We start from the raw sequence: 27395 nt of genomic DNA, 5'->3' as shown, positions 1-27395 counted from the left end.
TTCATAGATCTCTCACTCACTCTCTCCCCCTCACTCACACACTCTCTCTCTCTCTCTCTCACACACACACACACACACACTCACTCACTCACTCACTCACTCACTCACACACACACACTCTCTCTCTCTCTCTCTCACACACACACACTCACACACTCTCTCCCCCACACACTCTCTCTCTCTCTCTCTCTCTCACACACACACACACTCACTCACTCACTCACTCACACACACGTTTATTATTTAACCTACTTGCCTGTATTTGATAACTGAATTATTGAATTAATAAATAAATGTAAAGCTTGATGCATAAACTGACAAATATTGTTATGAAAAAAGATACTGTGTATAATTTTCTTCCTAATGCTTACTATTCTTCCAAATCATCTCATGTCTTTAAGGTAAAGGAGACCCTCAGAGGCATCAAAAGTTCCCTCACTCTGACTGCTGATGTGTGGACCAGTCGTGCAACAGAGGCTTACCTTGGTGTGTCTTGCCATTTCCTGACTGAAGATTGGAAGATGAAGACCTTCAATCTTTCCACCATGCCTCTTGAGGAGAGGCATACTGGTGCAAATATAATGACATGGATGGAAGAGGTTTTAGCAAAGTTTGACATTTTGCCCAGAAAAATAAAAGCAGTAGTTCATGACAGTGGTTCCAACATGGTGGCAGCAATGCGACTGCTTGAAGAAAAACATGGATTGGCCTCTATCCGCTGTGCTGGACACACACTCCAGCTAATAGTCAACACTGCACTCAAAGAAAACACCATCAGCAGAGCACTAGGTGCTGCTAGGCAGCTAGTCGAGCACTTTAAGAGAAGCGAGCTGGCTAGTACAAAGTTAAAGATGAAACAGGAGCAAATGAATGTTAAGAAAAATGCACTGGTCCAGGATGTCAGTACAAGATGGAACAGTACATTCCATATGATAGAGAGACTCCTCGAACAACGCTGGCCACTCACTGCCACTCTCTCCGATCCCGAGGTCACTCAAAGGGGGAAACACTACTTCGACTTGAAGCCAGAGCAGTGGGAACTGCTTCAAGAACTGAAGGAAGGGTTGGCGCCTTTTGAGACCGCTACTGTTTACCTTAGTGGACAGCAGTACACAACCATTTCAGGTCTTCCACAGGTGGTCAGAGGGCTGACACGGGCTGTACACCAAAGCCAATTCCAGACAAGCTCAGGGAAATCTTTCATTACCAGTGCAGAAAAAGGGATAACACAGAGATGGGGCAGTGTTTGCACTATCTCAGCCGACAAAGAAAATCCAGTTATTCTTGCAGCGGCCTTGGACCCCAGATACAGAAAACTGAAGTTTTTGACTCCTGAAGATGGCAACAGATTGCAGGAGTATGTTGAAGTGCTTGCTGTACAAGAAAGAAAAACGACTGGGACACAGGATGCAAAACTGCAGAGGGCCAATGGTTCAGGCAGAAAGAGTGCTCTGGAAACCCTCCTTCAGTCTGACACAGACAGTTTGAGTGAAAATGAAGGAGAATCTGAGGAGGACCGCAAGATCCAAGTTGTGATCAGTGAAGTTCGGATGTACTTTGGAGAGGCCACACTCTCTAAAAAGGATGATCCTCTGAAATGGTGGAGTGAAAATGAGGGGCGTTTCCCCACGCTGTCAAAGGTAGCAAAATCCTTTCTGTGCATCCCTGCAACCTCCACCCCGTCTGAGCGGATTTTCTCAGCAGCAGGGAACATCTGCTCTCAAAAGAGAGCAAGCCTTTCGCCTAAACGTGTAGAAATGCTAACTTTCCTGGCTATGAACAAGAGCATTGTGTAGTTTTGGATTATATAGTTAGAGTGTAGTAAAGTTGAATGCACTGAGCAAAAAATGCACTTTTTTAAGCCTTAAGTAGGCCTATTTATTTTTGTGTTGTTAAGGCCAATGCCTTATCCTTTTACTCAGCTGTTCCTGTTTGCACTGTCTACACAGTTAAATAATTGTTTGTTACAAACATATTTCATTAAAGCTTTAATGAACTATCATTTTAATTGTCTTCATTTTTAGTTAGCATATACCTTAAACACTTAAAGCTGAAAGCTAATGATTGTTGTATAAAAGCAGCTGCATGCTGGTGCGATAAGATGTATGTTATGCATTAAATTTACGCATTATCCGATTAGTCGACTAATCGAAAAAAATAGTCGGTGACTAGTCGACTATCAAAATAATCGTTTGTGGCAGCCCTAGTAGCAAGTGAAGTATCCACAGGGTCAAGAAATGAATTTGGTTCTGAATGTCTTTATCTTACGGGTTAGGATTTACATTCACCAGAAACCTGGTGACCCTGGTCTTATAGAGATCAGCACTAATAAATCAGCTGGAAAATAAGTATTTTAGGAGGATGAAGGTATCGAACCTGCTACCTCTCGCATGCGCCTACAGTATTCTGTCATGTCTGCCAATGTAAGGTGAACGTAAGTACAACTTAAGAACAAATGACCAATCACTTAACTCTTACTTTTGCTCTAACTTCTGTGCTCCCGACCAATCACATCCCTCTGTCGGTATTTCTTTTGACCAATCACTCACTCCCTCCAACAATCATGTTCTCCCGCCTCCTGCCCACACTCATGTACTTCCTCCGCTACATTTGTTTACTACTGAGTGAAGATGTTTATTTGTGACGTTCATCAGAGCGAGTGAGGTAAGTTCATGTTTCTGTATTCTTTGACTTCATTTTGATCCATTTAACAAATAAACACGACACTACTGTGCTTTGAAAAAATCTTCATTATCCTTCGTTATCAAAGGAAAGTTTAGGTTGTTTTTTGGATAAATTTATAAGACAAATGCGTTCATACTGTATAGTTTAATTGTGAATTATTATTATCTTTTGTTTGTCACAGAACAGGTTTTTTTTATTCATTTTTAACTAGTTACATTCAAACCTTAAGTTATTAAACAATGGTTTCCAGCCTCTTCGTCTACTTTTCGTTGTTGTTTAACAGCAGTTCTGTTGTGTTCTCTGCAGGTGAGAGGTGGTTGCACTGATTCAGTTGTGATGCATTTCTCACCTCATCCCAGAAATGTCGTACAAACAGCGAACTAGTCGGTCACGGACATTACTCCCCTGCTCAGTGACAAGACAACGGTTTAATGACTTGAATGATATTTATTATCTAGCATGATTTCAATGTCATTGATTGATACATGTTTGAAGGGATTCAACACTCAAGGAACCAGCGCTAGCGATGCACACTTCCATACACATCTTGTGGGAAGCCTGATGCGATGGAGGAAGCAGCTCTGGTCCGCTCTCATGCCAGTGCTGTGAGAGAGTCGGTCGGATGGTGCAGCACAAAAACTGATATACACATCACTGCAGTTCTGGAAAGTACACAGGCAAGATACTATTTTTTTTAATCTATTATTATTGTATTGTTTACTATCTGTTTACTATTCCTGATTGTCACTGTCAAATTGTCCAGAAGCCCACATTTGGGAAAATCGCAGGTCAGCACAACTGAAGAAAAAGTCCTTCGAGCCGGATTTGAACCAGCGACCTAAGGATGTCTGATGTGACCACTACAGTCCTCCGCTCTACCAACTGAGCTATAGAAGGTCACATATCAAGTGATGTAACACAAAAACAATTTTTCGTCCTAGTTGTCGCTTGAGAGAAAAACACAGGAAATAGTTGAGTAAAAATAAAGTGCTCAGAGTGAAAAAAATCACAATAAAAGCCCATCATAAGACTGTCTGGTCAACTAAGACTAGTGATGTTACCGATTGTGTCGAGGCTTCGAAGCGTGTGTCGAGTAATCCAGGAATTTTTTCATGAAGCGTGTATCGAGGCGTGTGTTGGTTACGTAGGTGGTGACGTAGTGATGACGTTCGAGGCCTCGCGAACCGAACCGTCACGTGACCAGTTCGGTAATCGCTTGTGAACTTCCCGCAAAACTCAGAATAAAAGTGGCCTCGAAACGCAATGGAAACGAAACATCTCTTGGATTGGCGGATTGTTGACTATAGCAAACTTTGGTTTACTACTAGTATCATGGAACCGGCGAGAAAAAGGCGTTTTTCCCCCGTGTGGCAGCATTTTGAGCAGATCTCTCCTAGAAAGGTATAATGATGTTGGAATATAGGCTGCGAATCACAGCCTGTGATTAATATATTCTCACAGACACATACACACACCCATTATTATATATACTATACATATATATATACGTATATATATATATATATATATATACACACAGACCCATTATTATATTTTATATATACACATTTAAAGTATATATATATATATATAGATATAAGAGATAATAATGGGTGTATATATATATATAGTTTCCATTGGACATGCCTTGTACTTATATCCATCTTTTTTTTTTCATTTTGATAAGGTGAAGTGTCTGTTGTGTTCCAAGGAAATTGGATACAACAACAACACTTCATCAATGCTGAGGCATTATAGGGCCTGCATGAGAGCTTGGAGACGACCATTAAAATTAAAATGAATAATTATTTTAAAAAAAACAAGGTTGTCAAGCACATTTTTTAATATCAGAATCATTTGCGCACAAAGATGCAATGCTCCCAATTGTCCACATGATGGCATGGTCGTGCAAATGAAGCCTCACAAGGCTTTGCTCCAAAGATGAACTACTCGGCTGGGAGGCTTCAGTGCTTCATGAGGCTTCATCTCGCCATCACTAGTGACAGCAGCATGTAATGCAAACGGTTATATTTAGAAGACATGAAACAGCTTTCTTTGTACAACGAGATCAGGGGAGAGCGTGAACGCAGTCCCCCACTACCAGAAATTATGCAGTCGAGATTCCCACATTTGGGGAATTCGCAGGGGTCAGCACAACCTAAAGTGCAATGGCTGAGCCTCGCCCTGGGTGAACCACCTTCTTGATCATGGTATCTCCCCCGCCAGGTAAGTATGAGTTGTACACGCCTGCAGTACTGCAGTGACTCGTGAGCACAACACACACACTCGTGGAGAATAATACAATATAATAGTATTAATACAATCAAACGCTGTTCCTGAATAAAAGCTTCATTACATGTGTGAGAAAATGTACAAACTAAAGACGTTTAAACACATTCACCAGGAAGAATAAGAACTTTACCCAGGATGCATTGCAAGAACAGCGCATAGAGGAGCTCCCCTCCCCCCTCAGGAAAACAACAATCCACAGTCGTTGGCACATCTTTAAAAGATGAAAAGATTGTACCAGCATCAGATACCTCTCACATGCTAAGCGAGCGCTCTACCATCTGAGCTAATCCCCCTCTGGTGGTTGAGTTCTGAACTGCATGGTGTCTTGGACATTTGCATTCAGGCATTCTTATCTGGTGAAATTGGTACGATAAAGCAGCCTCTATCTCACCTGTACAGTGTACATTTTAGGACATCGTCAGGTATCAGACCAAACGGCTTCATCCTTCAGATGAAGCAGCCTCAGAAAAACATCCGTCAGACGAAGCAGCCTTAGGCTTCAATACATCTTACTTATAAAGAACATTAGATAGATAGTTTTATTTATCTGAGTTCGGAAATTCACAATTCAAGCAGAAGATTTACAGATGAACACGTTTAAAAAAAATAAAAGGCAAGAATACAAAGTTTTGCTAACTTTGGGAATGTACATAGTCAGGAATCAGACAAAACGGCATCAGAAAAACCTCCGTCAGATCGAACTTTGTCAACCTTCAAAATAAAAGTCCCCAGACAAAACTAGATCAGATAGCGTCTGGGAAAAATAAGCGAACCATTTTATTGCAAATTGAACCGGAAGTGCATGTGATAACAACGTGATATTAGACAAAACGACATCAGATAGCATCTGGGAAAAAAATCACCGGACCATTTTATTTAGAATAAAACCGGAAATACATGTGACGTCACATGTCAAAATGCCATCGGATTTTGTAGTATTGTTATCACATGAATTTTTGTTTTCAGCACCATTTGCTCTTCCATGATCTTTAGTAGGAAGTCTGTTTTCCTTCCAGTAAGATAAATGTTTGTATGTACTTTATAGTTCAGTAACAAGTGGTATCCACAGGATCAAGAAATGCATTTGGTTCCCACGGTCTCTGTCTTAGGGTTTTGGCTTCACAGTGTTAGGATTCACCAGCAACTTGGTGACCCTGGTCTGCTTGTCCGAAAATGTCTTCGGTAGCAGCAGAGAGCCAAAAATCTTGTACAAGGCCTTCACAAGGTCATCAACTTCATAGCAGGGGTGTCAAACACACCCAAAGGGCATAGATGCAGGTTTTTGTTACAATTAGTCAATTAAACATGAGATAAAGAATTAAGTATCGGCTTAAATTGCATCACCTGACTGAGAATCAACTGGTTACAGTCTCCAGTCACCCTTTTGGCTTAAATATATGTGCTTGAATGGTTGGATCCAAAATCATCTCAGCGTGTTGCTCTACAGGTTTGACACCTGTGCTTCAAAGTTTTAGAGCGAGCGCTCTACCATCAGAGCTAATCCCCCTCTGCTGGTTGACTTCTGAACTGCATGGTGTCTTGGATATTTGAATTCAGGTATTCATATCCAGTGAAATTGGTACGATAAAGCAGCCTTCAATCTTACCTGGGTTTCCAGTGCCTGTACTGGGCGTACAACACCAAAGCCCAGTTTTCATTTCTGGACCCTTAGACAGAGCCTCTCTGGTTCAGAAATCATTGCTCAGTTCCTTCACATTGTTGAGCATCTTAACATCCTTGTTCCTTTGTGTTAATGCAATACAATTGTTGAGCAACTTATTCTGTTCTTTGATCTAGAGTAGAAAGTTTGTGTTTCTGCCAGTAATACAAACTTATTCATCAGCTTTATTGTTCAGTAGCAAGTGAAGTATCCACAGGGTCAAGAAATGAATTTGGTTCTGAATGTCTTTGTCTTACGGGTTAGGATTTACATTCACCAGAAACCCGGTGACCCTGGTCTTATAGAGATCAGCACTAATAAATCAGCTGGAAAATAAGTATTTTAGGAGGATGAAGGTATCGAACCTGCTACCTCTCGCATGCACCTACAGTATTCTGTCATGTCTGCCAATGTAAGGTGATTGTAAGTACAACTTAAGAACAAATGACCAATCACTTAACTCTTACTTTTGCTCTAACTTCTGTGCTCCCGACCAATCACATCCCTCTGTCGGTATTTCTTTTGACCAATCACTCACTCCCTCCAACAATCATGTTCTCCCGCCTCCTGCCCACACTCATGTACTTCCTCCGCTACATTTGTTTACTACTGAGTGAAGATGTTTATTTGTGACGTTCATCAGGGCGAGTGAGGTAAGTTCATGTTTCTGTATTCTTTGACTTCATTTTGATCCATTTAACAAATAAACGCGACACTACTGTGCTTTGAAAACATCTTCATTATCCTTCGTTATCAAAGGAAAGTTTAGGTTGTTTTTTGGGTTAGGGTTAGCAGGGTTAGGGTACCAGCATCAGATACCTCTCGCATGCTAAGTGAGCGCTCTACCATCTGAGCTAACCCCCCTCTGGTGGTGAGGTGCAAAACTAAAAACTTCCTAGTTAATGATTTGAAAAGTGACCTAAGGATGCCTGAAGTGACCACTACAGTCCTCTGCTCTACCAACGGAGCTATTGAAGGTCACAGATCCCAAAGTTTCAAACCAGGATTGCAACAAAACTTGTGAACACAACTTTAACAGACAACTGTTTAGTCCTAGTTGTTGCTTGAGAGAACACCATCCATCCATCCATCGTCACCCGCTTATCCGTCGCCTGGTCGCGGGGGCAGCAGCTTCAACAGAGAGCCCGAAACGACCTTCTCCCTCGCAACATCTGCCAGCTCCGACTGAGGGATTCCAAGACGCTCCCATGCCAGTGAAGAGGTATAATCTCTTGTTTTATACGTCAGAACTTTTAAATAAGTGAGAAAATAAGTATTCTGGAGGATGCGGGCATCGATCCCGCTACCTCTCGCATGCTAAGCGAGCGCTCTACCATCTGAGCTAATCCCCCTCTGGTGGTTGACTTCTGAACTGCATGGTGTCTTGGACATTTGCATTCAGGCATTCTTATCTGGTGAAATTGATACGATAAAGCAGCCTCTAGCTCACCTGGGTTTCCGGTACATGCACTGGGCGCACTAGACCAAAGCCCTGTTTCAATTGATGGACCTTTAGACAGATCCTCTTGGGGTCAGAAATTATTGCTCAGGTCATTTACATGTTTTGTGCATTTTAACACCCTTGTTCCTTTGTGTCAAAGCCATATAACTGTTTAGCACCTTTTGCTCTTCCATGATCTTTAGTAGGAAGTATGTTTTCCTTCCAGAAAGATAAATGTTTGTATGTACTTTATAGTTTAGTAGCAAGTGGTATCAACAGGATCAAGAAATGTATTTGGTTCCCACGGTCTCTGTCTTAGGGTTTTGGCTTCACAGTGTTAGGATTCACCAGCAACTTGGTGACCCTGGTCAGCTTGTCCGAAAATGTATTCGGTAGAAGCAGAGAGCCAAAAATCTTGTACAAGGCCTTCACAAGGTCATCAACTTTATAGCAGGGGTGTCAAACACACCCAAAGGGCATAGATGCAGGTTTTTGTTACAACTAGTAAAGCAAACATGAGATAAAGAATTAAGTATCGGCTTAAATTGCATCACCTGACTGGGAATCAACTGGTTACAGTCTCCAGTCACCCTTTTGGTTTAAATATATGTGCTTGAATGGTTGGATCCAAAATCATCTCAGTGTGTTGCTGGACGGGTTTGACACCTGTGCTTCAAAGTTTTAGAGCGAGCGCTCTACCATCTGAGCTAATCCCCCTCTGCTGGTTGACTTCTGAACTGCATGGTGTCTTGGAAATTTGAATTCAGGCATTCTTATCTGGTGAAATTGGTACGATAAAGCAGCCTTCAATCGTACCTGGGTTTCCAGTGCCTGTACTGGGCGTACAACACCGAAGCCCTGTTTTCATTTCTGGACCCTTAGACAGAGCCTCTTGGGTTCAGAAATCATTGCTCAGTTCCTTCACATTGTTGAGCATCTTAACATCCTTGTTCCTTTGTGGCAATGCAATAAAATTGTTGAGCAACTTATTCTGTTCTTTGATCTAAAGTAGAAAGTTTGTGTTTCTGCCAGTAATACAAACTAATTCATCAGCTTTATTGTTCAGTAGCAAGTGAAGTATCCACAGGATCAAGATTACAGTCATGCAAACATGAGTTAAAGAATGTATCGGCATAAGATTGCATCACCTGACAGAGTTACAATCAACTATTTACAGTCTTCACTCACCCTTTTGGTTTAAATATATGTGCAAGAAACTTCAACGCAGCATGTATTGAGTTCCCATTTTTTTGTCAAAAAGTGGAGGGTAAAACTCATGTAGGGCTCAGTGGTTCGACTGGACCACATGTCGGTAGTGCTAGCTTAAAAAATCCACTTCACTCAGTTCTGCCTTTACAGTCTTGACACAAGTTTCATACGCCTCTGGGATTGCAACGTGTGTGAAGTACGTGTGAGAAGGCACTTGATATCTTTATAAGATCCAAAAAGCCATCATTACACACTGAATTGACTGAAAGTATGCTTTTTGCGATTCATCGCGTAACGGCTGCGGTTAGCGCTTTGTGTTGCTTTGAATTGTTTTCATACGGAGTGACAGAAGCAAACGATGCATTTTATTACGGTTTTTGAAGTTGCCTTCCGCTTTCCCATCTTTACCAGAGTTGTTGACTGATATTATTTGTAAAAGGACCTTGTGGTGGTTCCTAAGGTGGCTGTGTGAATTTGTAGTGTTTCCCGTCGTTGTTTCTACTGTTTTTGGGATTTGTCGTCTGAATTGAAACCTAAATATTTCTAGTTCCCTGAGGTAACGTGTCTCCTTGGTATACGTTGCTCGCAGATTTCATCGCCAGTTCCCACCTGTGCTTCAAAGGTTTAACTGGTTTTTTGTTTTAGAGACTTTTAAATAAGCAGGAAAAGTATCCAGATAGCTTTTCTGGAGGATGCGGGCATCGATCCCGCTACCTCTCACATGCTAAGCGAGCGCTCTACCATCTGAGCTAATCCCCCTCTGGTGGTTGACTTCTGAACTGCATGGTTTCTTGGACATTTGCATTCAGGCATTCTTATCTGGTGAAATTGATACGATAAAGCAGCCTCTATCTCACCTGGGTTTCCAGTACATGCACTGGGCGCACTAGACCAAAGCCCTGTTTCAATTGATGGACCTTAAGACAGATCCTAAGATACTATTTTTTATCTATTATTATTGTATTGTTTACTATTCCTGATTGTCACTGTCAAATTGTCCTTCATGCAGTCCAGATGCATACATTTGGGAAAATCGCAGGTCAGCACAACTGAAAGAAAAAGTCCTTCGAGCCGGATTTGAACCAGCGACCTAAGGATGTCTGCTGTGACCTCTACAGTCCTCCGCTCTACCAACTGAGCTATCGAAGGTGATGCTGTACCTTTGCCCAAAATCAGTGTTAGAACTTTTGCCTTTTACAGAAACAATTGTCCTCATGTTTAACCTAAAGTGTCTGACTAGTGGTCACCAGAATGATTGACGCATGACAGTGCAAAACAGGAAGTAGTTTAGTAGAAAAGCAGCCATTATTACTGTTAACTTAAATCACTAGCTGTAGATCATGTCTGTCAGAAATCATTACATCATGAAGACGTTGATATAAGAGTTAGTTTATCATTGACAGTAAATCAGGGGAGAGCGCGAACGCAGTCCCCCACTACCAGAAATTATGCAGTCGAGATTCCCACATTTGGGGAATTCGCAGGGGTCAGCACAACCTAAAGTGCAATGGCTGAGCCTCGCCCTGGGTGAACCACCTTCTTGATCATGGTATCTCCCCTGCCAGGTAAGTATGAGTTGTACACGCCTGCAGTACTGCAGTGACTCGTGAGCACAACACACACACTCGTGGAGAATAATACAATATAATAGTATTAATACAATCAAATGTTGTTCCTGAATAAAAGCTTCATTACATGTGTGAGAAAATGTACAAACTAAAGACGTTTAAACACATTTACCAGGAAGAATAAGAACTTTACCCAGGATGCATTGCAAGAACAGCGCATAGAGGAGCTCCCCTCCCCCCTCAGGAAAACAACAATCCACAGTCACTTAGCCAAGGTTGACACATCTTTAAAAGATGAAAAGATTGTACCAGCATCAGATACCTCTCACATGCTAAGTGAGCGCTCTACCATCTGAGCTAATCCCCCTCTGGTGGTTGACTTCTGAACTGCATGGTGTCTTGTAAATTTGCATTCAGGCATTCTTATCTGGTGAAATTGGTACGATAAAGCAGCCTTCGATCTCAGCTGTACAGTGTACATTTTAGGACATCGTCAGGTATCAGACCAAACGGCTTCATCCTTCGGATGAAGCAGCCTCAGAAAAACATCCGTCAGACGAAGCAGCCTTAGGCTTTAATACAAAACAACATTAGATAGATAGTTTTATTTATCTGAGTTCGGAAATTCACAATTCAAGCAGAAGATTTACAGATGAACACGTTTAAAAAAAAAAAAAAAAGCAAGAATACAAAGTTTTGCTAACTTTGGGAATGTACATAGTCAGGAATCAGACCAAACGGCATCAGAAAAACCTCCGTCAGACGAAGCAGCCTCAGAATGAACGGCCTCAGACAAACCTCCGTCAGATCGAACTTTGTCAACCTTCAAAATAAAAGTCCCCAGACAAAACTACATCAGATAGCGTCTGTGAAAAATAAGCGAACCATTTTATTGCAAATTGAACCGGAAGTGCATGTGATAACAATGTGATATTAGACAAAACGACATCAGATAGCATCTGGGAAAAAAAATCACCGGACCATTTTATTTAGAATAAAACCGGAAATACATGTGACGTCACATGTCAAAATGCCATCGGATTTTGTAGTATTGTTATCACATGAATTTTTGTTTTCAGCACCATTTGCTCTTCCATGATCTTTAGTAGGAAGTCTGTTTTCCTTCCAGTAAGATAAATGTTTGTATGTACTTTATAGTTCAGTAGCAAGTGGTATCCACAGGATCAAGAAATGCATTTGGTTCCCACGGTCTCTGTCTTAGGGTTTTGGCTTCACAGTGTTAGGATTCACCAGCAACTTGGTGACCCTGGTCTGCTTGTCCGAAAATGTCTTCGGTAGCAGCAGAGAGCCAAAAATATTGTACAAGGCCTTCACAAGGTCATCAACTTCATAGCAGGGGTGTCAAACACACCCAAAGGGCATAGATGCAGGTTTTTGTTACAATTAGTCAATTAAACATGAGATAAAGAATTAAGTATCGGCTTAAATTGCATCACCTGACTGAGAATCAACTGGTTACAGTCTTCAGTCACCCTTTTGGTTTAAATATATGTGCTTGAATGGTTGGATCAAAAATCATCACAGTGTGTTGCTGGACAGGTTTGACACCTGTGCTTCAAAGTTTTAACTGTAGTTTGATATTGTTTTATACATCAGAACTTTTAAATAAGCGAGAAAATAAGTATTCTGGAGGATGCGGGCATCGATCCCGCTACCTCTCGCATGCTAAGCGAGCGCTCTACCATCTGAGCTAATCCCCCTCTGGTGGTTGGTTGGTTGCTGAACTGCATGGTGTCATGGACATTTGCGTTCAGGTATTCTTGTCCAGTGAAATTGGTACGATAAAGCAGCCTCTATCTTACCTGGGTTTCCAGTGCCTGTAATGGGCGTACAACACCAAAGCACTGTTTTCATTTCTGGACCCTTAGACAGAGCCTCTTTGGTTCAGAAATCATTGCCCAGTTCCTTCACATTGTTGAGCATCTTAACATCCTTGTTCCTTTGTGTTAATGCAATAAAATTGTTGAGCAACTTATTCTGTTCTTTGATCTAGAGTAGAAAGTTTGTGTTTCTGCCAGTAATACAAACTTATTCATCAGCTTTATTGTTCAGTAGAAAGTGAAGTATCCACAGGGTCAAGAAATGAATTTGGTTCTGAATGTCTTTGTCTTACGGGTTAGGATTTACATTCACCAGAAACCTGGTGACCCTGGTCTTATAGACATCAGCACTAATAAATCAGCTGGAAAATAAGTATTTTAGGAGGATGAAGGTATCGAACCTGCTACCTCTCGCATGCGCCTACAGTATTCTGTCATGTCTGCCAATGTAAGGTGAACGTAAGTACAACTTAAGAACAAATGACCAATCACTTAACTCTTACTTTTGCTCTAACTTCTGTGCTCCCGACCAATCACATCTCTCTGTCTGTATTTCTTTTGACCAATCACTCACTCCCTCCAACAATCATGTTCTCCCGCCTCCTGCCCACACTCATGTACTTCCTCCGCTACATTTGTTTACTACTGAGTGAAGATGTTTATTTGTGACGTTCATCAGAGCGAGTGAGGTAAGTTCATGTTTCTGTATTCTTTGACTTCATTTTGATCAATTTAACAAATAAACGCGACACTACTGTGCTTTGAAAACATCTTCATTATCCTTCGTTATCAAAGGAAAGTTTAGGTAGTTTTTGGATAAATTTATAAGACAAATGCGTTCATACTGTATAGTTTAATTGTGAATCTCCTTAGTATGTTCCAATGTTTGTTTTAGTATTTTTTTTTAAATGTATGTAATTATATTTTGTTTGTCACAGAACAATTTTTTTTTTATTCATTTTTAACTAGTTACATTCAAACCTTAAGTTATTAAACAATGGTTTCCAGCCTCTTCGTCTACTTTTCGTTGTTGTTTAACAGCAGTTCTGTTGTGTTCTCTGCAGGTGAGAGGTGGTTGCACTGATTCAGTTGTGATGCATTTCTCACCTCATCCCAGAAATGTCGTACAAACAGCGAACTAGTCGGTCACGGACATTACTCCCCTGCTCAGTGACAAGACAACGGTTTAGTGACTTGAATGATATTCATTATCTAGCATGATTTCAATGTCATTGATTGATACATGTTTGAAGGGATTCAACACTCAAGGAACCAGCGCTAGCGATGCACACTTCCATACACATCTTGTGGGAAGCCTGATGCGATGGAGGAAGCAGCTCTGGTCCGCTCTCATGCCAGTGCTGTGAGAGAGTCGGTCGGATGGTGCAGCACAAAAACTGATATACACATCACTGCAGTTCTGGAAAGTACACAGGCAAGATACTATTTTTTATCTATTAATACTTTATTATTTACTATTCCTGATTGTCACTGTCAAATTGTCCTTCATGCAGTCCAGATGCATACATTTGGGAAAATTGCAGGTCAGCACAACTGAAAGAAAAAGTCCTTCGAGCCGGATTTGAACCAGCGACCTAAGGATGTCTGATGTGACCACTACAGTCCTCCGCTCTACCAACTGAGCTATCGAAGGTCAAATGTCCACTGATGTAACAGACAAATCTGTTTCGTCCTAGTCGTCGCTTCAGAGAAAAACACAGGAAATAGTTGAGTAAAAATAAAGTGCTCAGAGTGAAAAAATTCACAATAAAAGCCCATCATAAGACTGTCTGGTCAACTAAGACTAGTGATGTTACCGACTGTGTCGAGGCTTCGAAGCGTGTGTCGAGTGATCCAGGAATTTTTTCATGAAGCGTGTATCGAGGCGTGTGTTGGTTACGTAGGTGGTGACGTAGTGATGACGTTCGAGGCCTCGCGAACCGAACCGTCACGTGAGCAGTTCGGTAATCGCTCGTGAACTTCCCGCGAAACTCAGAATAAAAGTGGCCTCGAAACGCAATGGAAACGAAACATCTCTTGGATTGGCGGATTGTTGACTATAGAAAACTTTGGTTTACTACTAGTATCATGGAACCGGCGAGAAAAAGGCATTTTTCCCCCGTGTGGCAGCATTTTGAGCAGATCTCTCCTAGAAAGGTATAATGATGTTGGAATATAGGCTGCGAATCACAGCCTGTGATTATATATACATATATATATACACACAGACCCATTATTATATTTTATATATACACATATAAAGTATATATATATATATATATATATATATATATATATATATATATATAAAAGATAATAATGGGTGTATATATATATATATATATATAGTTTCCATTGGACATGCCTTGTACTTATATCCATCTTTTTTTTTTCATTTTGATAAGGTGAAGTGTCTGTTGTGTTCCCAGGAAATTGGATACAACAACAACACTTCATCAATGCTGAGGCATTATAGGGCCTGCATGAGAGCTTGGAGACGACCATTTAAATAAAAATGAATAATTATTTAAAAAAAACAAGGTTGTCAAGCACATTTTTTAATATCAGAATCATTTGCGCACAAAGATGCAATGCTCCCAATTGTCCACATGATGGCATGGTCGTGCAAATGAAGCCTCACAAGGCTTTGCTCCAAAGATGAACTACTCGGCTGGGAGGCTTCAGTGCTTCATGAGGCTTCATCTCGCCATCACTAGTGACAGCAGCATGTAATGCAAATGGTTATATTCAGAAGACATGACACAGCTTTCTTTGTACAACGAGATCAGGGGAGAGCGCGAACGCAGTCCCCCACTACCAGAAATTATGCAGTCGAGATTCCCACATTTGGGGAATTCGCAGGGGTCAGCACAACCTAAAGTGCAATGGCTGAGCCTCGCCCTGGGTGAACCACCTTCTTGATCATGGTATCTCCCCTGCCAGGTAAGTATGAGTTGTATACGCCTGCAGTACTGCAGTGACTCGTGAGCACAACACACACACTCGTGGAGAATAATACAATATAATAGTATTAATACAATCAAATGTTGTTCCTGAATAAAAGCTTCATTACATGTGCGAGAAAATGTACAAACTAAAGACGTTTAAACACATTTACCAGGAAGAATAAGAACTTTACCCAGGATGCATTGCAAGAACAGTGCATAGAGGAGCTCCCCTCCCCCCTCAGGAAAACAACAATCCACAGTCACTTAGCCAAGGTTGACACATCTTTAAAAGATGAAAAGATTGTACCAGCATCAGATACCTCTCACATGCTAAGCGAGCGCTCTACCATCTGAGCTAACCCCCCTCTGGTGGTGAGGTGCAAAACTAAAAACTTCCTAGTTAATGATTTGAAAAGTGACCTAAGGATGCCTGAAGTGACCACTACAGTCCTCTGCTCTACCAACGGAGCTATTGAAGGTCACAGATCCCAATGTTTCAAACCAGGATTGCAACAAAACTTGTGAACACAACTTTAACAGACAACTCTGTTTTGTCCTAGTTGTTGCTTGAGAGAACACCATCCATCCATCCATCGTCACCCGCTTATCCGTCGCCTGGTCGCGGGGGCAGCAGCTTCAACAGAGAGCCCGAAACGACCTTCTCTCTCGCAACATCTGCCAGCTCCGACTGAGGGATTCCAAGACGCTCCCATGCCAGTGAAGAGATATAATCTCTCCACCTGGTCCTGGGTCGACCCCTTGGTCTCCTCCCAGCTGGACGCTTCTGGAACACCTTCAAAGGGAGGTGCCTGGGGGGCATCCTCAAGAGATGCCCGAACCACCTCATTTGACTTATTTCCACGACCTTCAATTTTACCTGGGTTTCCAGTGCCTGTACTGGGCGTACAACACCGAAGCCCAGTTTTTATTTCTGGACCCTTAGACAGAGTCTCTTTGGTTCAGAAATCATTGCTCAGTTCCTTCACATTGTTGAGCATCTTAACATCCTTGTTCCTTTGTGTTAATGCAATGAAATTGTTGAGCAACTTCTTCTGTTCTTTGATCTAGAGTAGAAAGTTTGTGTTTCTGCCAGTAATACAAACTTATTCATCAGCTTTATAGTTCAGTAGCAAGTGAAGTATCCACAGGGTCAAGAAATGAAATTGGTTCTGAATGTCTTTGTCTTACAGGTTAGGATTTTCGTCATAGTTGTCGCTCGAGAGAAAAACACAGGAAGTAGTTGAGTAAAAATAAAGTGCTCAGAGTTGAAAAATTCACAATAAAAGCGCATAATAACTGCTTGGTCAACTAAGACCTCTTCAGATTGTTGGTGTGTGAGCCTGAAGACTGTGACAGCAGCATGTAATGCAAATGGTTAGTGATGTTACCGATTGTGTCGAGGCTTCGAAGCGTGTGTCGAGTAATCCAGGAATTTTTTCATGAAGCGTGTATCGAGGCGTGTGTTGGTTACGTAGGTGGTGACGTAGTGATGACGTTCGAGGCCTCGCGAACCGAACCGTCACGTGACCAGTTCGGTAATCGCTCGTGAACTTCCCGCGAAACTCAGAATAAAAGTGGCCTCGAAACGCAATGGAAACTAAACATCTCTTGGATTGGCGGATTGTTGACTATAGCAAACTTTGGTTTACTACTAGTATCATGGAACCGGCGAGAAAAAGGCGTTTTTCCCCCGTGTGGCAGCATTTTGAGCAGATCTCTCCTAGAAAGGTATAATGATGTTGGAATATAGGCTGCGAATCACAGCCTGTGATTAATATATTCTCACAGACACACACCCATTATTATATATACTATATATATATATACGTATATATATATATATATATATATATACACACAGACCCATTATTATATTTTATATATACACATATAAAGTATGATATAAAGTATATATATATATATGTATATATATATATATATATATATATATATATATAAAAGATAATAATGGGTGTATATATATATATATAGTTTCCATTGGACATGCCTTGTACTTATATCCATCTTTTTTTTTTTTCATTTTGATAAGGTGAAGTGTCTGTTGTGTTCCCAGGAAATTGGATACAACAACAACACTTCATCAATGCTGAGGCATTATAGGGCCTGCATGAGAGCTTGGAGACGACCATTTAAATAAAAATGAATAATTATTTTTAAAAAAACAAGGTTGTCAAGCACATTTTTTAATATCAGAATCATTTGCGCACAAAGATGCAATGCTCCCAATTGTCCACATGATGGCATGGTCGTGCAAATGAAGCCTCACGAGGCTTTGCTCCAAAGATGAACTACTCGGCTGGGAGGCTTCAGTGCTTCATGAGGCTTCATCTCGCCATCACTAGTGACAGCAGCATGTAATGCAAATGGTTATATTTAGAAGACATGAAACAGCTTTCTTTGTACAACGAGATCAGGGGAGAGCGCGAACGCAGTCCCCCACTACCAGAAATTATGCAGTCGAGATTCCCACATTTGGGGAATTCGCAGGGGTCAGCACAACCTAAAGTGCAATGGCTGAGCCTCGCCCTGGGTGAACCACCTTCTTGATCATGGTATCTCCCCTGCCAGGTAAGTATGAGTTGTACACGCCTGCAGTACTGCAGTGACTCGTGAGCACAACACACACACTCGTGGAGAATAATACAATATAATAGTATTAATATAATCAAACGCTGTTCCTGAATAAAAGCTTCATTACATGTGCGAGAAAATGTACAAACTAAAGACGTTTAAACACATTTACCAGGAAGAATAAGTACTTTACCCAGGATGCATTGCAAGAACAGTGCATAGAGGAGCTCCCCTCCCCCCTCAGGAAAACAACAATCCACAGTCACTTAGCCAAGGTTGACACATCTTTAAAAGATGAAAAGATTGTACCAGCATCAGATACCTCTCACATGCTAAGCGAGCGCTCTACCATCTGAGCTAACCCCCCTCTGGTGGTGAGGTGCAAAACTAAAAACTTCCTAGTTAATGATTTGAAAAAGTGACCTAAGGATGCCTGAAGTGACCACTACAGTCCTCTGCTCTACCAACGGAGCTATTGAAGGTCACAGATCCCAAAGTTTCAAACCAGGATTGCAACAAAACTTGTGAACACAACTTTAACAGACAACTGTTTTGTCCTAGTTGTTGCTTGAGAGAACACCATCCATCCATCCATCGTCACCCGCTTATCCGTCGCCTGGTCGCGGGGGCAGCAGCTTCAACAGAGAGCCCGAAACGACCTTCTCCCTCGCAACATCTGCCAGCTCCGACTGAGGGATTCCAAGACGCTCCCATGCCAGTGAAGAGGTATAATCTCTTGTTTTATACGTCAGAACTTTTAAATAAGTGAGAAAATAAGTATTCTGGAGGATGCGGGCATCGATCCCGCTACCTCTCGCATGCTAAGCGAGCGCTCTACCATCTGAGCTAATCCCCCTCTGGTGGTTGATTTCTGAACTGCATGGTGTCTTGGACATTTGCATTCAGGCATTCTTATCTGGTGAAATTGGTACGATAAAGCAGCCTCTATCTCACCTGTACAGTGTACATTTTAGGACATCGTCAGGTATCAGACCAAACGGCTTCATCCTTCAGATGAAGCAGCCTCAGAAAAACATCCGTCAGACGAAGCAGCCTTAGGCTTTAATACATCTTACTTATAAAGAACATTAGATAGATAGTTTTCTTTACCTGAGTTCGGAAATTCACAATTCAAGCAGAAGATTTACAGATGAACACGTTTAAAATAAAAAAAAAAGGCAAGAATACAAAGTTTTGCTAACTTTGGGAATGTACATAGTCAGGAATCAGACAAAACGGCCTCAGACAAACCTCCGTCAGATCGAACTTTGTCAACCTTCAAAATAAAAGTCCCCAGACAAAACTACATCAGATAGCGTCTGGGAAAAATAAGCGAACCATTTTATTGCAAATTGAACCGGAAGTGCATGTGATAACAATGTGATATTAGACAAAACGACATCAGATAGCATCTGGGAAAAAAAATCACCGGACCATTTTATTTAGAATAAAACCGGAAATACATGTGACGTCACATGTCAAAATGCCATCGGATTTTGTAGTATTGTTATCACATGAATTTTTGTTTTCAGCACCATTTGCTCTTCCATGATCTTTAGTAGGAAGTCTGTTTTCCTTCCAGTAAGATAAATGTTTGTATGTACTTTATAGTTCAGTAGCAAGTGAAGTATACACAGGGTCAAGATTACAGTCATGCAAACATGAGTTAAAGAATGTATCGGCATAAGATTGCATCACCTGACAGAGTTACAATCAACTATTTACAGTCTTCACTCACCCTTTTGGTTTAAATATATGTGCAAGAAACTTCAACGCAGCATGTATTGAGTTCCCATTTTTTTGTCAAAAAGTGGAGGGTAAAACTCATGTAGGGCTCAGTGGTTCGACTGGACCACATGTCGGTGGTGCTAGCTTAAAAAATCCACTTCACTCAGTTCTGCCTTTACAGTCTTGACACAAGTTTCATACGCCTCTGGGATTGCAACGTGTGTGAAGTACGTGTGAGAAGGCACTTGATATCTTTATAAGATCCAAAAAGCCATCATTACACACTGAATTGACTGAAAGTATGCTTTTTGCGATTCATCGCGTAACGGCTGCGGTTAGCGCTTTGTGTTGCTTTGAATTGTTTTCATACGGAGTGACAGAAGCAAACAACACTTTTTATTGCGGTTTTTGAAGTTGCCTTCCGCTTTCCCATCTTTACCAGAGTTGTTGACTGATATTATTTGTAAAAGGACCTTGTGGTGGTTCCTAAGGTGGCTGTGTGAATTTGTAGTGTTTCCCGTCGTTGTTTCTACTGTTTTTGGGATTTGTCGTCCGAATTTAAACCTAAATATTTCTAGTTCCCTGAGGTAACGTGTCTCCTTGGTATACGTTGCTCGCAGATTTCATCGCCAGTTCCCACCTGTGCTTCAAAGGTTTAACTGGTTTTTTGTTTTAGAGAATTTTAAATAAGCAGGAAAAGTATCCAGATAGCTTTTCTGGAGGATGCAGGCATCGATCCCGCTACCTCTCGCATGCTAAGTGAGCGCTCTACCATCTGAGCTAATCCCCCTCTGGTGGTTGACTTCTGAACTGCATGGTGTCTTGTAAATTTGCATTCAGGCATTCTTATCCAGTGAAATTGGTACGATAAAGCAGCCTCTATCTCACCTGTACAGTGTACATTTTAGGACATCGTCAGGTATCAGACCAAACGGCTTCATCCTTCAGATGAAGCAGCCTCAGAAAAACATCCGTCAGACGAAGCAGCCTTAGGCTTTAATACATCTTACTTATAAAGAACATTAGAGAGATAGTTTTATTTATCTGAGTTCGGAAATTCACAATTCAAGCAGAAGATTTACAGATGAACACGTTTAAAAAAAATAAAAAGCAAGAATACAAAGTTTTGCTAACTTTGGGAATGTACATAGTCAGGAATCAGACCAAACGGCCTCAGACAAACCTCCGTCAGATCGAACTTTGTCAACCTTCAAAATAAAAGTCCCCAGACAAAACTACATCAGATAGCGTCTGGGAAAAATAAGCGAACCATTTTATTGCAAATTGAACCGGAAGTGCATGTGATAACAATGTGATATTAGACAAAACGACATCAGATAGCATCTGGGAAAAAAAATCACCGGACCATTTTATTTAGAATAAAACCGGAAATACATGTGACGTCACATGTCAAAATGCCATCGGATTTTGTAGTATTGTTATCACATGAATTTTTGTTTTCAGCACCATTTGCTCTTCCATGATCTTTAGTAGGAAGTCTGTTTTCCTTCCAGTAAGATAAATGTTTGTATGTACTTCATAGTTTAGTAACAAGTGGTATCAACAGGATCAAGAAATGTATTTGGTTCCCACGGTCTCTGTCTTAGGGTTTTGGCTTCACAGTGTTAGGATTCACCAGCAACTTGGTGACCCTGGTCTGCTTGTCCGAAAATGTCTTCGGTAGCAGCAGAGAGCCAAAAATCTTGTACAAGGCCTTCACAAGGTCATCAACTTTATAGCAGGGGTGTCAAACACACCCAAAGGGCATAGATGCAGGTTTTTGTTACAATTAGTCAATTAAACATGAGATAAAGAATTAAGTATCGGCTTAAATTGCATCACCTGACTGAGAATCAACTGGTTACAGTCTTCAGTCACCCTTTTGATTTAAATATATGTGCTTGAATGGTTGGATCAAAAATCATCACAGTGTGTTGCTGGACAGGTTTGACACCTGTGCTTCAAAGTTTTAACTGCAGTTTGATATTGTTTTATACATCAGAACTTTTAAATAAGCGAGAAAATAAGTATTCTGGAGGATGCGGGCATCGATCCCGCTACCTCTCGCATGCTAAGCGAGCGCTCTACCATCTGAGCTAATCCCCCTCTGGTGGTTGGTTGCTGAACTGCATGGTGTCATGGACATTTGCATTCAGGTATTCTTGTCCAGTGAAATTGGTACGATAAAGCAGCCTTCAATCGTACCTGGGTTTCCAGTGCCTGTACTGGGCGTACAACACCAAAGCCCAGTTTTCATTTCTGGACCCTTAGACAGAGCCTCTTTGGTTCAGAAATCATTGCTCAGTTCCTTCTTATTGTTGAGCATCTTAACATCCTTGTTCCTTTGTGTCAATGCAATAAAATTGTTGAGCAACTTATTCTGTTCTTTGATCTAGAGTAGAAAGTTTGTGTTTCTGCCAGTAATACAAACTTATTCATCAGCTTTATTGTTCAGTAGCAAGTGAAGTATCCACAGGGTCAAGAAATGAATTTGGTTCTGAATGTCTTTATCTTACGGGTTAGGATTTACATTCACCAGAAACCTGGTGACCCTGGTCTTATAGACATCAGCACTAATAAATCAGCTGGAAAATAAGTATTTTAGGAGGATGAAGGTATCGAACCTGCTACCTCTCGCATGCGCCTACAGTATTCTGTCATGTCTGCCAATGTGAGGTGAATGTAAGTACAACTTAAGAACAAATGACCAATCACTTAACTCTTACTTTTGCTCTAACTTCTGTGCTCCCGACCAATCACATCCCTCTGTCGGTATTTCTTTTGACCAATCACTCACTCCCTCCAACAATCATGTTCTCCCGCCTCCTGCCCACACTCATGTACTTCCTCCGCTACATTTGTTTACTACTGAGTGAAGATGTTTATTTGTGACGTTCATCAGAGCGAGTGAGGTAAGTTCATGTTTCTGTATTCTTTGACTTCATTTTGATCCATTTAACAAATAAACGCAACACTACTGTGCTTTGAAAACATCTTCATTATCCTTCGTTATCAAAGGAAAGTTTAGGTTGTTTTTTGGGTTAGGGTTAGCAGGGTTAGGGTACCAGCATGGGATACCTCTCGCATGCTAAGCGAGCGCTCTACCATCTGAGCTAACCCTCCTCTGGTGGTGAGGTGCAAAACTAAAAACTTCCTAGTTAATGATTTGAAAAGTGACCTAAGGATGCCTGAAGTGACCACTACAGTCCTCTGCTCTACCAACGGAGCTATTGAAGGTCACAGATCCCAAAGTTTCAAACCAGGATTGCAACAAAACTTGTGAACACAACTGTTTTGTCCTAGTTGTTGCTTGAGAGAACACCATCCATCCATCCATCGTCACCCGCTTATCCGTCGCCTGGTCGCGGGGGCAGCAGCTTCAACAGAGAGCCCGAAACGACCTTCTCCCTCGCAACATCTGCCAGCTCCGACTGAGGGATTCCAAGACGCTCCCATGCCAGTGAAGAGGTATAATCTCTTGTTTTATACATCAGAACTTTTAAATAAGTGAGAAAATAAGTATTCTGGAGGATGCGGGCATCGATCCCGCTACCTCTCGCATGCTAAGCGAGCGCTCTACCATCTGAGCTAATCCCCCTCTGGTGGTTGACTTCTGAACTGCATGGTGTCATGGACATTTGCGTTCAGGTATTCTTGTCCAGTGAAATTGGTACGATAAAGCAGCCTTCAATCTTACCTGGGTTTGCAGTGCCTGTACTGGGCGTACAACACCAAAGCCCAGTTTTCATTTCTGGACCCTTAGACAGAGCCTCTTTGGTTCAGAAATCATTGCCCAGTTCCTTCTTATTCTTGAGCATCTTAACATCCTTGTTCCTTTGTGTTAATGCAATAAAATAGTTGAGCAACTTCTTCTGTTCTTTGATCTAGAGTAGAAAGTTTGTGTTTCTGCCAGTAATACAAACTAATTCATCAGCTTTATTGTTCAGTAGCAAGTAAGGCTGCCACGATTAGTCGACTAGTCACGACTACGTCGACTATTAAAATAGTCGACAACTAATTTAATAGTCTCCGCGTCGGTTTTTTTTTTTTACTTAGTTTTTTCTCCCTAAACTGCTGCGGCATCCTCCACTGCTGCATCTGCCTTTCTGTCCTTGACACACTTGCGCAGCGCAGTAGTGGTAATCTGCGTCAACCGTGATGTCACCGGAATTATCAGACAGGCTCTGGTAGGCTATCATGGCTACCCGGCGGCAGCGGAGCTCAAAAGTTTGGGAGCATTTAAAAAAAACAAAGAAAAATGTGTGCAATGCAAGATCTGCAAGGCAGAACTTGCCTTTCACGGCAGCACAAGTGCGATGCACGAGCACCTGAAAAGGATGCACACAACGACGATGAAGAGGGACTTTCGTCTAGGTAAGCGAACTGGCTAAATAGCTGCTAACATTAGCGTAAACAGCGCTAATTTATATTGATACTAGCCGTAAACGTTGACATTAGCGATGACGATTTGATTCATTAGCCTTAGCAGCACACATATTTCATGTGTTTTTTGTAACGTTATAACAGTGATGTGTTTTGAATAGGAAACGTGTTAACGCTAATGTTTTCTAACATTATGTTTCAGTGGCAAGAGAGTACGTTCCTCTTCAATGGACGCCTATGTCACAAAGCTACATGTACTCCTCAGCAAGCAAATGTCCTGACTGGGTCCATACTGAACATGTTGGTCACGGATATGAGACCACTGTCCATGGTGGATGATGACGGGTTTAAAGAGATGATTAAACAGTTCAACCCGGATTATCATGACAACTACCTACCAGGCAGATCCCACTTCACCACACTGATGGAGAAGAAATATCATGCAACCTTTGAGAAGGTCAGTCTCTCTTTCTCTCTCAATTTCAATGTGATTTATTGGTATGAATGTAATAAAACAATATTGCCAAAGTAACAATAACACATTAAAATAAATAAATGATTTAATAATTAGCCTAAAAGTTCATAGATCTCTCACTCACTCTCTCCCCCTCACTCACACACTCTCTCCCCCTCACACTCTCTCTCTCTCTCTCTCTCTCTCTCACACACACACACTCACTCACTCACTCACTCACACTCACTCACACTCACTCACTCACTCACACTCACTCACTCACACACTCACTCACTCACTCACACTCACACACTCTCTCTCTCTCTCTCTCTCTCTCTCTCTCTCTCTCTCTCACACTCACACACTCTCTCTCTCACACACACTCACTCACTCACTCACTCACACACACACGTTTATTATTTAACCTACTTGCCTGTATTTGATAACTGAATTATTGAATTAATAAATAAATGTAAAGCTTGATGCATAAACTGACAAATATTGTTATGAAAAAAGATACTGTATATAATTTTCTTCCTAATGCTTACTATTCTTCCAAATCATCTCATGTCTTTAAGGTAAAGGAGACCCTCAGAGGCATCAAAAGTTCCCTCACTCTGACTGCTGATGTGTGGACCAGTCGTGCAACAGAGGCTTACCTTGGTGTGTCTTGCCATTTCCTGACTGAAGATTGGAAGATGAAGACCTTCAATCTTTCCACCATGCCTCTTGAGGAGAGGCATACTGGTGCAAATATAATGACATGGATGGAAGAGGTTTTAGCAAAGTTTGACATTTTGCCCAGAAAAATAAAAGCAGTAGTTCATGACAGTGGTTCCAACATGGTGGCAGCAATGCGACTGCTTGAAGAAAAACATGGATGGGCCTCTATCCGCTGTGCTGGACACACACTCCAGCTAATAGTCAACACTGCACTCAAAGAAAACACCATCAGCAGAGCACTAGGTGCTGCTAGGCAGCTAGTCGAGCACTTTAAGAGAAGTGAGCTGGCTAGTACAAAGTTAAAGATGAAACAGGAGCAAATGAATGTTAAGAAAAATGCACTGGTCCAGGATGACAGTACAAGATGGAACAGTACATTCCATATGATAGAGAGACTCCTCGAACAACGCTGGCCACTCACTGCCACTCTCTCCGATCCCGAGGTCACTCAAAGGGGGAAACACTACTTCGACTTGAAGCCAGAGCAGTGGGAACTGCTTCAAGAACTGAAGGAAGGGTTGGCGCCTTTTGAGACCGCTACTGTTTACCTTAGTGGACAGCAGTACACAACCATTTCAGGTCTTCCACAGGTGGTCAGAGGGCTGACACGGGCTGTACACCAAAGCCAATTCCAGACAAGCTCAGGGAAATCTTTCATTACCAGTGCAGAAAAAGGATAACACAGAGATGGGGCAGTGTTTGCACTATCTCAGCCGACAAAGAAAATCCAGTTATTCTTGCAGCGGCCTTGGACCCCAGATACAGAAAACTGAAGTTTTTGACTCCTGAAGATGGCAACAGATTGCAGGAGTATGTTGAAGTGCTTGCTGTACAAGAAAGAAAAACGACTGGGACACAGGATGCAAAACTGCAGAGGGCCAATGGTTCAGGCAGAAAGAGTGCTCTGGAAACCCTCCTTCAGTCTGACACAGACAGTTTGAGTGAAAATGAAGGAGAATCTGAGGAGGACCGCAAGATCCAAGTTGTGATCAGTGAAGTTCGGATGTACTTTGGAGAGGCCACACTCTCTAAAAAGGATGATCCTCTGAAATGGTGGAGTGAAAATGAGGGGCGTTTCCCCACGCTGTCAAAGCTAGCAAAATCCTTTCTGTGCATCCCTGCAACCTCCACCCCGTCTGAGCGGATTTTCCCAGCAGCAGGGAACATCTGCTCTCAAAAGAGAGCAAGCCTTTCGCCTAAACGTGTAGAAATGCTAACTTTCCTGGCTATGAACAAGAGCATTGTGTAGTTTTGGATTATATAGTTAGAGTGTAGGAAAGTTGAATGCACTGAGCAAAAAATGCACTTTTTTAAGCCTTAAGTAGGCCTATTTATTTTTGTGTTGTTAAGGCCAATGCCCGATCCTTTTACTCAGCTGTTCCTGTTTGCACTGTCTACACAGTTAAATAATTGTTTGTTACAAACATATTTCATTAAAGCTTTAACGAACTATCATTTTAATTGTCTTCATTTTTAGTTAGCATATACCTTAAACACTTAAAGCTGAAAGCTAATGATTGTTGTATAAGAGCAGCTGCATGCTGGTGCGATAAGATGTATGTTATGCATTAAATTTACGCATTATCCGATTAGTCGACTAATCGAAAAAAATAGTCGGTGACTAGTCGACTATCAAAATAATCGTTTGTGGCAGCCCTAGTAGCAAGTGAAGTATCCACAGGGTCAAGAAATGAATTTGGTTCTGAATGTCTTTATCTTACGGGTTAGGATTTACATTCACCAGAAACCTGGTGACCCTGGTCTTATAGAGATCAGCACTAATAAATCAGCTGGAAAATAAGTATTTTAGGAGGATGAAGGTATCGAACCTGCTACCTTTCGCATGCGCCTACAGTATTCTGTCATGTCTG

The 27395-nt window shown here is 41.5% G+C and overlaps 1 protein-coding gene, 13 non-coding genes and 1 pseudogene across 14 annotated transcripts in view; 2 read left to right on the top strand and 13 right to left on the bottom strand.

Annotated features, from left to right (window-relative positions):
• LOC148067142 (E3 SUMO-protein ligase ZBED1-like) overlaps positions 1-1999 on the top strand; it is a 60733-nt gene extending 58734 nt beyond the window's left edge. The window contains exon 3 of the mRNA XM_087805750.1: positions 402-1999. Coding sequence (XP_087661876.1) covers positions 402-1796 — 1395 coding nt within the window. The 3' untranslated portion in view covers positions 1797-1999. The remainder of the gene's footprint in view (positions 1-401) is intronic.
• A 1496-nt stretch (positions 2000-3495) lies between these two features.
• On the bottom strand, positions 3496-3582 carry trnay-gua (transfer RNA tyrosine (anticodon GUA)). Its single transcript is given in 2 exon segments — positions 3496-3531; positions 3546-3582. It is a non-coding gene; the product is annotated as a tRNA-Tyr (tRNA).
• A 1172-nt stretch (positions 3583-4754) lies between these two features.
• LOC148067140 (U1 spliceosomal RNA) lies at positions 4755-4919 on the bottom strand. The gene has a single exon (XR_015713281.1). It is a non-coding gene; the product is annotated as a U1 spliceosomal RNA (small nuclear RNA).
• A 2997-nt stretch (positions 4920-7916) lies between these two features.
• trnaa-agc (transfer RNA alanine (anticodon AGC)) lies at positions 7917-7989 on the bottom strand. The gene has a single exon. It is a non-coding gene; the product is annotated as a tRNA-Ala (tRNA).
• A 1984-nt stretch (positions 7990-9973) lies between these two features.
• On the bottom strand, positions 9974-10046 carry trnaa-agc (transfer RNA alanine (anticodon AGC)). The gene has a single exon. It is a non-coding gene; the product is annotated as a tRNA-Ala (tRNA).
• Positions 10047-10349: 303 nt separating this feature from the next.
• On the bottom strand, positions 10350-10436 carry trnay-gua (transfer RNA tyrosine (anticodon GUA)). The gene is given in 2 exon segments: positions 10350-10385; positions 10400-10436. It is a non-coding gene; the product is annotated as a tRNA-Tyr (tRNA).
• Positions 10437-10695: 259 nt separating this feature from the next.
• On the bottom strand, positions 10696-10860 carry LOC148067136 (U1 spliceosomal RNA). The gene has a single exon (XR_015713270.1). It is a non-coding gene; the product is annotated as a U1 spliceosomal RNA (small nuclear RNA).
• Positions 10861-12503: 1643 nt separating this feature from the next.
• trnaa-agc (transfer RNA alanine (anticodon AGC)) lies at positions 12504-12576 on the bottom strand. The gene has a single exon. It is a non-coding gene; the product is annotated as a tRNA-Ala (tRNA).
• Positions 12577-14263: 1687 nt separating this feature from the next.
• On the bottom strand, positions 14264-14350 carry trnay-gua (transfer RNA tyrosine (anticodon GUA)). Its single transcript is given in 2 exon segments — positions 14264-14299; positions 14314-14350. It is a non-coding gene; the product is annotated as a tRNA-Tyr (tRNA).
• A 1132-nt stretch (positions 14351-15482) lies between these two features.
• On the bottom strand, positions 15483-15647 carry LOC148067133 (U1 spliceosomal RNA). Its single transcript, XR_015713269.1, has one exon. It is a non-coding gene; the product is annotated as a U1 spliceosomal RNA (small nuclear RNA).
• A 2429-nt stretch (positions 15648-18076) lies between these two features.
• LOC148067132 (U1 spliceosomal RNA) lies at positions 18077-18241 on the bottom strand. The gene has a single exon (XR_015713268.1). It is a non-coding gene; the product is annotated as a U1 spliceosomal RNA (small nuclear RNA).
• Positions 18242-19019: 778 nt separating this feature from the next.
• Positions 19020-19092, bottom strand: trnaa-agc (transfer RNA alanine (anticodon AGC)). Its single transcript has one exon. It is a non-coding gene; the product is annotated as a tRNA-Ala (tRNA).
• A 2905-nt stretch (positions 19093-21997) lies between these two features.
• Positions 21998-22070, bottom strand: trnaa-agc (transfer RNA alanine (anticodon AGC)). The gene has a single exon. It is a non-coding gene; the product is annotated as a tRNA-Ala (tRNA).
• A 1419-nt stretch (positions 22071-23489) lies between these two features.
• On the bottom strand, positions 23490-23562 carry trnaa-agc (transfer RNA alanine (anticodon AGC)). The gene has a single exon. It is a non-coding gene; the product is annotated as a tRNA-Ala (tRNA).
• Positions 23563-24161: 599 nt separating this feature from the next.
• LOC148067128 (E3 SUMO-protein ligase ZBED1-like) lies at positions 24162-26773 on the top strand (annotated as a pseudogene).
• The last annotated feature ends 622 nt before the right edge of the window (positions 26774-27395 follow it).

Source organism: Callionymus lyra, chromosome 13, assembly GCF_982586985.1.
Source record: "Callionymus lyra chromosome 13, fCalLyr1.hap1.1, whole genome shotgun sequence".
Classification (NCBI taxonomy): domain Eukaryota; kingdom Metazoa; phylum Chordata; class Actinopteri; order Syngnathiformes; family Callionymidae; genus Callionymus; species Callionymus lyra.
The sequence above is the reverse complement of the archived record's forward strand: the minus strand, read 5'-3'. Positions and strand labels throughout refer to the sequence as shown.